The 15,103-nt window shown below is 46.1% G+C and overlaps 1 protein-coding gene across 11 annotated transcripts in view; it reads left to right on the forward strand.

The window, feature by feature from the left end:
• The window catches only part of SLC8A1 (solute carrier family 8 member A1), a 334,656-nt gene that overhangs the window by 285,922 nt on the left and 33,631 nt on the right, over positions 1-15,103 (forward strand). For 7 of the 11 annotated variants that reach the window (XM_074949877.1, XM_074949874.1, XM_074949878.1 and 4 more), the window contains 2 exons: positions 1,633-1,701; positions 14,548-14,678. In XM_074949877.1, coding sequence (XP_074805978.1) covers positions 1,633-1,701; positions 14,548-14,678 — 200 coding nt within the window. The remainder of the gene's footprint in view (positions 1-1,632; positions 1,702-14,547; positions 14,679-15,103) is intronic. The other 4 variants (XM_074949881.1, XM_074949883.1, XM_074949882.1 and 1 more) reach the window with 1 other exon arrangement.

Consider the following 15,103-nt stretch of genomic DNA (forward strand, 5'->3'; position numbering starts at 1 on the left):
ACAGAAGGACGGTGATTTGATCCCTGTCCCCAGGTATGGGGTGATACGTAACTGCATTTCTCTGTCAGCAAGAACAGTTGAGGGGGTCTGCTTCCCTATTATCAGATAGAGATTAGTGAGAAATGGAGAATCAATCATCTTCTGTAATTCCCAATGTCAGTCTGTCGGCAATCAGTGTTGCAGATATAGCTGATTGTGAAATAAAGCTACTTGGCTGCATGCTGCCAAGAAACGCTTTGCTGTTTAAAATGCCACTCCGCAAGGACGTCTGAGAAGTCAGGTCTCCCCATCTGGTGTTCTGGATACTGGTTCCCTCCTCAGGGAGTGTATAAGGCAGGAATGGTTCCTCATGGATCATTGCTGGTGTTTGAATGGCAGAGCCAGGGCTGCTGTGGTACAGCTGGGGAGCAGCAGGCTTTGTGCTCTTGGCTGTATAGACTCGATGTGTGATTGTTAGCTCATCAGAAATGTAAGCCATATATGAAAGCATGTTCAGATGAGTTCCTGCAAACCGAGTTACATGAACCAGGTAACCATCTCTGCACTAAAGATACTCCTACTCCATCCTGCCACCACCTGGCATAGAACTAGGGACTTCATGCCACCTTTGCACCTCCCCGTGTTCTGGGATGTCCAATGGCCTGCCCAGACCTCAGCTTAAATTACAACAGCCCCACATCTGCTCTAATTTACCCTTGGCTGCAACAACACAATAGGGCCACAGTATCATCTGAGAGTAGCTGGAGTACCAAAGCACTTCAGCCATGTTCTCTTCCCCAGCAACTGTCTGTGCTAGGGGCTGGGAGAAAAGACCAGTTACAGCAGCTCTGTGCCCTCCAGGGAAGACCCTATGCTGGGGTATTCCCCATCATGGAGATTTGCTGCCTTCACAGACCATTTGTGCTGCCAGAGAGGCTTCAAGGGGCAATGGAGAATTGGGCTCAGTAGGCGTAAGAATAGCAACAAATAATTAGACAAGCATGCCGGTGTATTCACAGGATTGTATGTGAGCCATGCATGCGGTACCAAATCTCTGCACTTGTCCAACAAGGGAGCAGACACACATGCCTCCTTGGTTAATGTACACCTTACAAGTGTTGCTCGGGTGTTAGCTCTGCATTAGAGAAGAAGAGCCATCAGTCTCCCCCTTAGTACTAGCAGAGTGCGGCAACAGCTGTGACTCGGCATGAGGAGGGGTTCAGAGGGCCAAGCTCAGACGTGGGAAACTATTTTTAGCTAACAAGGTACTTCACATACCTCTGATCTCCCTGATGGCTTGTCTGAAAAGCACATGCAGAATCAGATTCTGAGGAGCCAGCCCCAAATTGGGACAGTTAAAAAAAATTAAACACCACCACATACAATTTTCAACATTTTTCCAGTGTAACTGAGATTGAACTTGGCCAACTGGGCTGGAAATAGATGTCCATAGCTTGCCACCATGGCTATGAGGGTAAACTCTGGATCACTTCTCTCTGGCTCTGCTTTTTCCCATTGGTACAGGAGAGCAGACAAGAGTGTCTGCAATGGGGATTTAAAAACAATAACCTTGTGTGAAATAGAAATAGAGTTCACTAACATCACCGAGTCATCGTGATCCATTCACTCATCTTCTGCCCATCACTTTGTTAGGCAAGCCTGTCTTCAGGAAGGTCCATGCTAGAGAACATCCAATTCCTTCTACTGTAATCAGCATTCAAGGTATTCATTTTAACTTGGTTTTCTAGGACCACAATTTAATTAACACGAAGTGAAAGCATTTGCGTGTTCATGTACTGACACTAGAGTAATTTGTTTTAATGCATTTCTCTCTGATACTATGTTCAGGGAATACAGAGTTTCAGTACCAAGGTCTGCAATGAGCTGTGTGCCAGGGGGATTCTGTGCTTGGGTGGAGTTGGCCGAAGTAACTTCAGCACCTTCATTTGACTTCTTGGGGAGACTGAGTAGGGATCACAGATTGATAAAGGTTCAAGCACAAAGGGACCACTAGATCATCTAGTCTGACCTCCTGTATACCACGGGTCACAGAATTCCATCAATTACTCCCGTATTGAGCCCGATGACATAGGGTTGGCTAACGCAGGCCTTCCAGAAAGGCATCCAGACTTGATCTGAAGACTTCAAGAGATGGTAAATCCATCTCTTCACTTAGTGCTTTGTTCCAGTGTTTAGTCACCCTCACTGTTAAAACTTTGGGCCTTGTTTCTAATTTGAATTTGTCTGGCTTCAACTTACAGGCATTGGTGGTTCTGCCTATTCTCCAAGCAATGTTTGGCTGAAGCAAGTGATAGATTCTTTCACCTTTCACTCTAGGCTAACAAAGTTATTAGCCTGGGAACTTCTTTACCTTTTTAAAATGCTGAATAATTGTTCAGTGACAGGAATCCACGTAGACCTTGCCCAGACTCTGATGGATTCCTTCCCAGACAGCTTCTGTATCCATATGCTGCGTCCTTCCTCACCTCTCTCACCTCGGATCCATTGTCCCCGTGTCACTTGCTCCCCTTCCAGAACAGACCCCCTTGCACTACATGTGGTTTCCCAGCAGCATCTCTCCACCCATTAAAGCAAACCTCTTTACAAAATAGCTGTCAGGACAGGTACCATTTGCAAAGTTCCCATGGAGACACGAATGCTTTGTAAAGGGCACATCACGCAGATGGGTGTATCCAGCTGAGGTGGGTATCAGTAAAACTCATGTGTGTCTTATATACACTTAAAAAGATAATGGGCCAATGCTTCTCTGCTGCCTTGCCCCTTATGTCAATATTTACATTAGGGCGAAGTGAATATAAAGTGCTAACAGATCAGATTGGCCGTAGGGGGTACAAGGCAGTGAAGAGTCACAGCCAGTGTGTATACACGTCAAGGCCCACATCCTTAGCTTGTGTAAATCAACATAGCTCCACTAAAGACAAAGTCAGCATTGTAGACCTTAGAGCAAGGCACGTGTACACCAGCTGAGAATCTGACCTGTGGTGCATACACTTCAGAACATGCATTTAATATCCATGTCTTTATGATGCCTGGTATTTTTCACTGTATAGGTACTTGTATTTTCCTGTTCTGATGATAGCTTTAAATAGCTGTAATTCCTACCAGTACCCCCCATTCAGTTCCAATCACTATTGAGTCCTGGCGAAATTAAGTTCTCAGATGAAACTGTTGCAAAGTTCTGATGAGCCCTGTGAAAGTCTTTGAAAAGTGAACAGCAGGGCTATTTTATAACCCCCTGTTGTTGTTTTTTAATCTCCCTGTGTGATGCCTCCCAAGCTCTCTGGGGTAAATTCTTGTCCTGGGAGGAAGTGTGGCATGGAGAGTGTAAGGGAAGTTGGTGTTTCTTGAGGAAGTCAGATGTTTTATGGGTCCTCCATTATGCACCCGTCATGCCCAGGAGCTGATTCCACCTCCTTGCACCTTCTGAGGGCGGGAGCAGCAGCAGCCAGCTGGCAAGGGTGAAAGGGAGAGGAGAGCCTCCACCAGCAGCTGTGAGTTCCCCACTCCCTCCCCTCCTCTCCCCTCCCCTCCCCTCCAATCAGCGCAGAGAGACTATGAGGGAGCAAAGCCCCAGGATCAAGGGTAGTTTTAGGTGGGGGAAGGAGGAGGTAGAGAGCAGGTTGGGAGGATTTACTTCTCCTGCCCCACATCTCCTCCAGTGAAAAGGGGCCTGGCCCAGCCTTCTCCCTGCTATGCCCCCTCCTGTGCTGGGAAATAACATGGCTCCTAGGTAGCTGGGCTCCTCCACAGCGTCCTCTCCTTCTCCTTGAAGGGGAGACAGTGAGAGGAGCTGGGGTCCTGAGCTGCTGCAGCACCGAGGGAAGGCTGGACCTACAGTAACTGCATTAGGGGAGCAGCCGGGCCTAAGGTAATTGCATTGGGAAGAGGTTCCTGCAGCTCTACTGACTGCATGGTTCAGCCAGATCTAAGCTAATTGCATTGTGCAGGGCAGGCCTAAATTAAATGCATGGGATGTCTGAATTGTATTCGTTATGCTGAGGGTGGGGCAGAGACCCTCTCCTCAAACCCCATCCCTCCATGCACTCCCTACCCCATCTGTAATTGATTGGCACAGTGGTGAGGCATCTGTACAAACAGGTGTTCCAGTTAAAACCATTATAAACTGAGAAGTAAGGCCCTGAAGCAGCCTGTGTGTTAGATTGGCTTGTTCCAGGTGAGTGCCATTATTGTAAACCTTGAGATGTCAGCTACAATGATGGTGAAGGGACAGGAAACTGAAGCAGATTAAAATGCACCAAACCACAAACCCTCCAGCACATAGCAGTGTTCTGGAGCATCATGAAAATCTAACAAGGGCTTTTCAATTAATAATTATCCATTTTGAATCTGCAAGAATTTAAACCACAATAATTAAAAGCATGGGTTGTTTGATCCCCATTTCAGAACTGTGAAGATTCTGGTTTGTAGTGGTGAGGTTCTTGATGTGCGTGGGGGAGGAGTATCTGTTCTGTGAGGACAGAAAAAGATGGAAGTAAATATGCAGCCCTGAACGTTACCCATAGCTGTGAATATTTTTCCTAAAGGCTGGTTATTTGAGTGACAGCCTGGTCCAGGGGGTAGGGCATGGGACTGGCAGTGAGCAGGCTGCAGGGTGACCTTGAGCAAGTCACGTCTCCTCTCTGTGCCTCTGTTTCTATTTGTCCATTTGTATTGCAAGCACTTGGAGACAGAAGCCATTTCTATGTATACATTCAGCTTTCAGCATAACAGGGCCCTGATCTCAGCTGGGGTCTGGGGGTGTTAGTGCAATACACACAAAGAATCATAACAAAGGCAAGAAGTACCATGGAGGTTGGAAATAAGGGTTTAATTTAAAGTGGGCTAATAGGTTGGCCTTGACAACAGCCGCATAAACAGCTGTGTGTGCCAGCGCTTAGCTGCAAGGTAAACTGACATGGAGCAGCTCCTGGGGACAGGGAGGAGCTAAGACCACAAGGAGACAGGTGGCATCTCAGAATTAAGGGGCAGGATGAATAGTTTCTGAAACCTGCTTGGGTGTCTTAGTAGCGAATTTAAAAGACAAAAGGCAGCTGACCCTCTTCCAAAGAGCCTCCTGCTTCTAAAAACAAATTGAAAATGCTGAGGGTTGGTGTTTATCAGGTGAAAGTCTACTCAGGGCCAGGTGGTGTAAGTTGGTGTAGCACCACTGAAGTTGCATAGACAATCTCCACTGAAGTCAGTGAAGTTTTGCTGATTTATACCAGCCAAAGAATCGGCTCTGAAATGTTCCAGATCCAGGGTTTTTTTTTGCCAAACTATTAAACCTAACGCTCGTAGGGTTTAAAACTAAATCCTTCCCATCCAACAATGCTGAAGTTCAGGGTTCCAGCCACACTCTGCTGCTTTTGTCTTGCTTGTAGCATTTTCATGTGGTAACATGTTACTGGCAATTAAAACCACTGGAGGTTTTTAAGAGCAGGTTAGACAAACACCTGTCAAGGACAGTCTAGGTTTACCTGGCCCTGCGTCAGCATGGGGGGCATGGTCTAGATGACCTCTTGAGGTCCTTTCCAGCCCTTCATTTCTATGATTCTATGAATACATGCAGAGAGGGCTTGTTAAGAACATAAGAACTGCCACAGTGGGTCACACCAATGGTCCATCTAGCCCAATATCCTGTTTCTGACAGCAACCAGTCCCAGAGCTTCATGAGGAGTATACAGAACAGGACAGTTGGAGGGATCCACTTCTGTCTTCCACTCCCAGTTTCTGGTAGTTAGAGTTTTAGTGTCACCCTGAGCATGGGGTGGCATCCCTGACCATTGTGGCTAATAGCCATTGATAGACCTCTCCTCCATGAATTTATCTAGTTCTTTTTTGAACCCTGTTATACTTTTGGCCTTCACGACATCCTTTGGCATTGAGTTCCACAGGTTAATTGTGCATTGTGTAAAAAGTACTTCCTTTTGTTTGTATTAAACCTGCTGCCTATTAATTTGATTGAGTGACCCCCTGGATTTTGTATTGTGAGGAAGGGTAAACAGACTTCTCTGTTCACTTTTTCCACACCACTCATGATTTTATAGACCTCTCTCATATCCCCCCCTTAATCTCTTTTCTAAATTGAACAGCTCTAATCTTTTTAATCTCTCTTTGTATCGAAACTCTTCCATACCCTTGATCATCTTTGTTGCCCTACTCTGAACCCTTTTCCAGTTCCATTATACTCTTTCTGAAATGAGTCAACCAGAACTGCACACAGTATTCAAGAGGTGGGTGCACCATGGGTTTATATAGTGGCACTATGATATGTTCTGTCTTATCTTCTATCCCCCTGCCCAAAGCAGGACCAATCCCCAACCAAATCATCCCAGCCAGGGCTTTGTCAAGCCTGACCTTAAAAACTTCTAAGGAAGGAGATTCCACCACCTCCCTAGGTAACGCATTCCAGTGTTTCACCACCCTCCTAGTGAAATAGTGTTTCCTAATATCCAACCTAAACCTCCCCCACTGCAACTTGAGACCATTACTCCTTGTTCTGTCATCTGCTACCACTGAGAACAGTCTAGATCCATCCTCTTTGGAACCCTCTTTCAGGTAGTTGAAAGCAGCTATCAGATCCCCCCTCATTCTTCTCTTCCGCAGACTAAACAATCCCAGTTCCCTCAGCCTCTCCTCATAAGTCATGTGTTCCAGTCCCCTAATCGTTTTTGTTGCCCTCCACTGGACTCTTTCCAATTTTTCCACATCCTTCTTGTAGTGTGGGGCTCAAAACTGGACACAGTACTCCAGATGAGGCCTCACCAATGTCAAATAGAGGGGAATGATCATGTCCCTCGATCTGCTGGCAATGCCCCTACATATACATCCCAAAATGCCATTGGCCTTCTTGGCAACAAGGGCACACTGTTGACTCATATCCAGCTTCTCGTCCACTGTAACCCCTAGGTCCTTTTCTGCTGAACTGCTGCCGAGCCATTCGGTCCCTAGTCTGTAGCGGTGCATGGGATTCTTCCGTCCTAAGTGCAGGACTCTGCACTTGTCCTTGTTGAACCTCATCAGATTTCTCTTGGCCCAATCCTCTAATTTGTCTATCCTATCCCTACCCTCCAGCGTATCTACCACTCCTCCCAGTTTAGTGTCATCTGCAAACTTGCTGAGGGTGCAATCCACACCATCCTCCAGATCATTAATGAAGATATTGAACAAAACCGGCCCCAGGACCGACCCTTGGGACACTCTGCTTGATACCGGCTGCCAGCTAGACATGGAGCCATTGATCACTACCCGTTGAGCCCGACAATCTAGCCAGCTTTCTATCCACCTTATAGTCCATTCATCCAGCCCATACTACTTTAACTTGCTGGCAAGAATACTCTGGGAGACCGTGTCAAAAGCTTTGCTAAAGTCAAGGAACAACATGTCCACCGCTTTCCCCTCATCCACAGAGCCAGTTATCTCGTCATAGAAGGCAATTAGATTAGTCAGGCATGACTTGCCCTTGGTGAATCCATGCTGACCGTTCCTGATCACTTTCCTCTCCTCTAAGTGCTTCAGAATTGATTCCTTGAGGACCTGCTCCATGATTTTTCCAGGGACTGAGGTGAGGCTGACTGGCCTGTAGTTCCCAGGATCCTCCTTCCCTTTTTTAAAGATGGGCACTACATTAGCCTTTTTCCAGTCGTCCGGGACTTCCCCCGATCGCCATGAGTTTTCAAAGATAATGGCCAATGGCTCTGCAATCACATCCACCAACTCCTTTAGCACTCTCGATGCAGCGCATCCGGCCCCATGGACTTGTGCTTGTCCAGCTTTTCTAAATAGTCCCGAACCATTTCTTTCTCCACAGGGGGCTGGTCACCTCCTCCCCATGCTGTGCTGCCCAGTGCAGTAGTCTGGGAGCTGACCTTGTTCGTGAAGACAGAGGCAAAAAAAGTATTGAGTACTTTAGCTTTTTCCACATCCTTTGTCATGAGGTTGCCTCCCTCATTCAGTAAGGGGCCCACACTTTCCTTGACTTTCTTCTTGTTGTTAACATACCTGAAGAAACCCTTCTTGTTACTCTTAACATCTCTTGCTAGCTGCAACTCCAGCTGTGATTTGGCCTTCCTGGTTTCACTCCTGCATGCCCGAGCAATATTTTTATACTCTTCCCTGGTCATTTGTCCAATCTTCCACTTCTTGTAAGCTTCTTTTTTGTGTTTAAGATCAGCAAGGATTTCACTGTTAAGCCAAGCTGGTCGCCTGCCATATTTACTATTCTTTCGACACATCGGGGTGGTTTGTCCCTGTAACCTCAATAAGGATTCTTTAAAATACAGCCAGCTCTCCTGGTCTCCTTTCCCACTCATGTTATTCTCCCAGGGGATCCTGCCCATCAGTTCCCTGAGGGAGTCAAAGTCTGCTTTTCTGAAGTCCAGGGTCCGTATTCTGCTGCTCTCCTTTCTTCCCTGTGTCAGGATCCTGAACTCAACCATCTCATGGTCACTGCCTCCCAGGTTCCCATCCACTTTAGCTTCTCCTACTAATTCTTCCCAGTTTTTGAGCAGCAGGTCAAGAAGAGCTCTGCCTCTAGTTGGTTCCTCCAGCACTTGCACCAGGAAATTGTCCCCTACCCTTTCCAAACACTTTCTGGATTGTCTGTGCACCGCTGTATTGCTCTCCCGGCAGATATCAGGGTGATTGAAGTCTCCCATGAGAACCAGGGCCTGCGATCTAGTAACTTCCGTGAGTTGCCGGAAGAAAGCCTCGTCCACCTCATCCCCCTGGTCCGGTGGTCTATAGTAGACTCCCACCACCTTGTTGCTCACACTTCTAACCTTAAACCAGAGACACTCAGGTTTTTCTGCACTTTCATACTGGAGCTCTGAGCAGCCATACTGCTCCCTTACATACAGTGTAACTCCCCCACCTTTTCTGCCCTGCCTGTCCTTCCCGAACAGTTTATATCCATCCATGACAGTACTCCAGTCATGTGAGTTATCCCACCAAGTCTCTATTATTCCAATCACATCATAATTCCTTGACTGTGCCAGGACTTCCAGTTCTCCCTGCTTGTTTCCCAGGCTTCTTGCATTTGTGTATAGGCACTTGAGATAACTCGCTGATCGTCCTTCTGTCTCAGTATGAGGCAGGAGCCCTGCCCTCTCACGCGCTCCTGCTCGTGCTTCCTCCCGGTATCCCACTTCCCCACTTACCTCAGGGCTTTGGTCTCCTTCCCTTGCAGCCCTCCATGAAGACTGCTCAGGGGGAGGTTGTAGCCACTCTGACAGTTTGAACGCATCAAGCCTACCAGGTGCTCGATTTGTTGCCAAGCAGCAGTTAAGGTGTGTTACCCCCACACATTAAGGCAAGTCAGACTGGGGAAGCTGAAATAAGAAGAAAACCCAGCTACCTCTTCAGAGTGCCTCAAGAATGAACTTGCATGAAATTCACAAGTGGGGGGGAGGCTGCTATAGCCTCATCTGTGGTAGAGAACTGCATTGTTACAAATTGCTATTGTTCATGGGAGCTGCTGTGACGTGTAACAATGCACTGGGACCACACTAGACATCTCAGCAAGCGTGTGTCTGTTCAGCATGTCCACACACCGCTCTCCCTCCAAGCAAGGCAGTACCAGCATATCATGGGTCACCGGGCCCAGCACAGCTCCCTGATGACGGGGACGTGGGAAGTGCAAACCATTTTGGGATAAGTGCTGTACTGTACCTATCTCTGTGTTTAATCTAGCCTCTGTTTGCCAGAAGCTGGGAATGGGTCACAGGGGATGGATCACTCGATAATTGACCTCTTCTGTTCATTCCCTCTGGGGCACCTGGCACTGGCCACTGTCAGAAGACAGGATACTGGACTAGATGGACCTTTGATCTGACCCAGTGTGGTCGTTCTTATATTCTGTGTAAATCTGCACTAGAAAGCATTTGTCAGCATAGCTAGACCAGCATACCCTGCTAGTATTGACACAACTTATATAAACAAAAGTTTCTGCTGCTGCTCGAATTTATACCACTGCCCCAAACAAAATAGATGATACCAGCCATTGGACTTCTTTGCCTGTATAACTGTGTCTACACTAGGGCATATGCACAGCCATAGTGGTTAGGGGCAGGGGGTCATACTCCTAACTAACGTAGCTATGCCAGTAACGTTTTAAGTGTAGACAAGACCTAATGCTGCAGTGAGACCTGTCCCAGAATATCCATAACCTGGTGGTTACAGCATTGTCCAGCAATGTGGGAGAGCCAAGTTCAAATTATTTCTCCACACAAGGGAGAGCTAAAGTTTATAAGGGGGGGGGAGGGGCGGTACCTCCGCTGGCCATTTTGTTAATCTAACCCTTCATGTCCTTTTATTTTATTTTTAAAATGCCAAGAAACAAAATGAAACATTTTGTTTCAGACCAAACAAAACATTTCTTTCCACTTGAAACAAAAATGTTTTGTCGACTTTGTCAATTTGCCAAAATTGTTTGGAATTTATGGCATTAGGTTGAGCAAAACCAATTTTTTTTTTCAGTTCTCTGGAACAGCCAGCAAACCAAAAAAATCAGTTATCTGACCAGCTGTAGTGTGGACATGAGCAATGTATCAGGTGCAGCAACAGCAGAATTCTCTAGTGCAGACACAGCTTCAGTGTTTGCAGTTTTTCTATTCATTGCTTTGGACATGCAGATAATTAAGTTACAGGGCTGTGTGTGTTAACGATAATCTAATACAGAAGTTCTGACAAGGTGTCAAATGCTGCTGGCATCCTCAAGGAATCCCTGGAGTTTTATTGCATTGCCATATTCCTGAAGCTACCATGTGGGCTGGCTAGCATTCTCGCTGCATATGTGCTGCCTCTCACTCTGCATGAGTCTGTCACACTGAGAAAAAGCCACCTGTCCAAAATTCCCGTTGACTTCCAGGGTACAGCCCAGAAGACAGAGCAGTTGAGGAAAGACAGAACTCTCCTTCCTGCAATGGCTCCAAGTTTTAAAAAAACAGCCATATTTTGCTGTTTGTCTTATAGGGCAAACATGTTTTGTGATGTTGTGAGTTTGTGATGTAATGTCTTGGCACTGCGTCATCATATAGGCAGTGAAGTCAGAAGAAAATGCCATCGCATCATGATGCAGTGTTATTACCTGATGATGCAACATCCCAGAGCCTAACTTTAGTGAAACACAATGCCAGCTTAGATCCAGGGCAACAGGAAATCCCATGTAAACAAAATAATGAACAGCATTTGCTGAATAATAGTTATTCTCTATTTATCTCATCAAAGAGATCTTGGAGTCATTCTGGATAGTTCTCTGAAACATCTGCTCAATGAGCAGAGGCAGCCAAAAAAGCTAACAGTGTAAGGAGAGGGGTAGATAATACAGAAAAGATCATAACACTACTATATAAATCCATGGTACACCAACACCTTGAATACTGCATGCAGTTCTGGTTGCCTCATCTCACAAAAGAGATATTAGAATAGGAAAAAGTACAGAGAAGGGCAACTAAAATTAGAGGTATGGGGCAGCTTCCATATGTGGAGAGATTTTTAAAAAGACTATGACTGTTTAGCTGAGAAAAGAGATGACGGGGGATATGACAGAGGTCTGTAAAATCATAGAATCATAGAATATCAGGGTTGGAAGGGACCTCAGGAGGTCATCTAGTCCAACCCCCTGCTCAAAGCAGGACCGATCCCCAATTAAATCATCCCAGCCAGGGCTTTGTCAAGCCTGACCTTAAAAACTTCTAAGGAAGGAGATTCCACCACCTCCCTAGGTAACGCATTCCAGTGTTTCACCACCCTCCTAGTGAAAAAGTTTTTCCTAATATTCAACCTAAATCTCACCCACTGCAACTTGAGACCATTACTCCTCGTTCTGTCATCTGCTACCACTGAGAACAGTCTAGAGCCATCCTCTTTGGAACCCCCTTTCAGGTAGTTGAAAGCAGCTATTAAATCCCCCCTCATTCTTCTCTTCCATAGACTAAACATCCCTAGTTCCCTCAGCCTCTTCTCATAAGTCATGTTTTCCAGTCCCCTAATCATTTTTGTTGCCCTCCACTGGACTCTTTCCAATTTTTCCACATCCTTCTTGTAGTGTGGGGCCCAAAACTGGACACAGTACTCCAGATGAGGCCTCACCAATGTCGAATAGAGGGGAACGATCACATCCCTCAATCTGCTGTCTATGCCCCTACTTATACATCCCAAAATGCCATTGGCCTTCTTGGCAACAAGGGCACACTGACTCATATCCAGCTTCTCGTCCACTGTCACCCCTAGGTTCTTTTCCGCAGAACTGCTGCCGAGCCATTCGGTCCCTAGTCTGTAGCAGTGCATTGGATTCTTCCGTCCTAAGTGCAGGACTCTGCACTTGTCCTTGTTAAACCTCATCAGATTTCTTTTGGCCCAGTCCTCCAATTTGTCTAGGTCCCTCTGTATCCTATCCCTACCCTCCAGCGTATCTACCACTCCTCCCAGTTTAGTGTCGTCTGCAAACTTGCTGAGGGTGCAATCCATACCATCCTCCAGATCATTTATGAAGATATTGAACAAAACCGGCCCCAGGACCGACCCTTGGGGCACTCCACTTGATATCGGCTGCTAACTAGACATGGAGCCATTGATCACTACTCCTTGAGCCCGACAATCTAGCCAGCTTTCTATCCACCTTACAGTCCATTCGTCCAGCGCATACTTCTTTAACTTGCTGGCAAGAATACTGTGGGAGACAGTGTCAAAAGCTTTGCTAAAGTCAAGGAACAACACGTCAACTGCTTTCCCCTCATCCACAGAGCCAGTTGTCTCGTCACAGAAGGCAATTAGATTAGTCAGGCATGACTTGCCCTTGGTGAATCCATGCTGACTGTTCCTGATCACTTTCCTCTCTAAGTGCTTCAGAATTGATTCCTAGGTCCATCAATGGCTATTAGTCAAGATGGTCTGGGACTTCAACTCCATGCACCAGGTGACCCTAAACCTCTAACTGATAAGCTGGAACTGGATGACAGAGGATAGATGACTCAAAATTGCCCTGTTCTGTTCATTCCCTCTGAAGCATCTGGCACTGGTCACTGTCAGAAGACAGGATACTGGGCTAGATGGACTGCTAGTCTGACACAGTATGACTGTTCTTATATCCTTAGAAGGAGTCATGTGGATAATACGACACAGGCCTTGTCGCAGTGTGTGTTTATCGGTACAGCAGTGTGTGTTTATCACAGTGTGTGATAACACAGTGTTTAACACAGTGTGTGTTTATCGGTACAGCAGTTTGGCTGAGGTTCAGATACACACCTGAACTTTTGGATGCTTAACCGAAATAAACCTTTCCAAGGGTCATTTACCTATTGCTAGGTGTTTGGACACGCACGCAGAACACACATATCAGAAGGCAGTGGTGAAGACTTCAAGCTACTTGCTGCAGACTTGATTAAAATCTGCCTCACCAATTTTATGACTTGCTGCAAAAAATGTCAGCAAAGCACTCAAAATATTAGAGCCCTTGCTCTGAGTCCTTCGTTATGCACCAGTAATAATGAGCGCACAGACATACAGAGCCCCTTTTCCTTATGTGGGCGCCGCACAGTCCTTGTCACAAGTGTTGTGTCATGATTGTACAGTGACTGAAGAGCTATCTTTCATTATACTATGTCCTTTATCATACCGCAGGCTAGAAGAGTCAGATTCCAAACTCAGTGATTCTGGAGTCTATCAGGTGTCACTCTAGTGACATCAGAGTTACTCCGGATTTACAGTGATGTAACTAACTGCAATGAAAAACTGGCTGACATTATTTTGCGTGTAACACTACCTACACAATACTCCATTATTCAAATGTTCAGGGTGCAAAATCAAGCACTCAAAAGTTAGGTAATGCCAGAAGTAAGGTTTGTGTAACCTTAAGTCACACACACACACCCTGTCCCTGTGTGTGTTCATTATGATACAGTCTTTAAATATATGAGTACGTGCTATTTTTTTGCCACAGGACCCTGCCTCATTCAGTGTACCTTTTACTATGCATTCAGTTCCCCATTACTCACATATAGGCAGAGTGGCTGAGGTGGATGGGCCCTTCTATATGGGCTGGATGGCCTGATTTGCATGCAGAGGTCTGATTTTCAAAAGCACTCAGCACTGGCTTGATCCAACTCCCATCAAAGTCAAGGGATATTTCACTGTTAGCTTCAGTGGGGGCAGAGAGAGGCCAATACAGAGGCCTTTTTGAAAATCCCAGCTTAGATTGATTGCCCTAAAAGTTGGCACCATGGCACTCCAGAGGAGAATCCATCACTGAGATTGTGAATGTTCTCCTATAGTCCAGGCTGAATTCAAGAGGAGCTGAGTGGGGGTGGAAGGGATTTGAAATTCAGAAGAGTTATGAGCTAGTGATCTCATTTGCTAACGCTTTGGCCATCTGCAACAGAAAACCTTTCAGCGCAGGCATAATGTCCTCTACCTTACTCCAGCAACTATCTGTCACTTGTGTCTTAGCTCCAGAGAAAATTTTCATTTAGAGAGAGATTCACCTGCTAGAAGCCAGTGCCAGAAAGTGAAAGATTGTGTGTTGCTCAAAAATGGGCTGTTTTGTTACAGAAGAGAATGAAGAGAAACAGCCGCTGACGAGCAAAGAGGAGGAAGAGCGCCGCATTGCAGAAATGGGACGCCCAGTACTGGGAGAACATACCAAACTAGAAGTCATTATTGAAGAATCCTATGAGTTCAAGGTACAGCAATTGTCTGCGTCACTCCACCCAGGGCATGGAAACCCTGAATTCACATTAGCATCTCTAATTGCATTTTATTAGATTGCTAAACTAGGGGCTCCATCTTTTTTACATGCCCAGTAAGCACACATCTGGCAAGCACATGCTATCACAAGAAGGTATCATCCTTGCGAAGCAAGTATATTGAGCGCTTGAAGCCTGGATTCAGCCAAAGCATTGACGCACATGCTTAAATCCATCCCTGTTCAGCAAAGAACTCAAGCACATGCTTAACTTCCAGTGACTTCAATGGGATTCAAGCTAATATGTAAAAACAATGAGGACTTCTTGTGGCACCTTATAGACTGACAAATCTATTTGGGCATAAGCTTTCGTGGGCTAAAACCCACTTCATCAGATGCATGGAGTGGAAAATACATATAGCA

Source organism: Natator depressus, chromosome 3, assembly GCF_965152275.1.
Source record: "Natator depressus isolate rNatDep1 chromosome 3, rNatDep2.hap1, whole genome shotgun sequence".
NCBI lineage: Eukaryota > Metazoa > Chordata > Testudines > Cheloniidae > Natator > Natator depressus.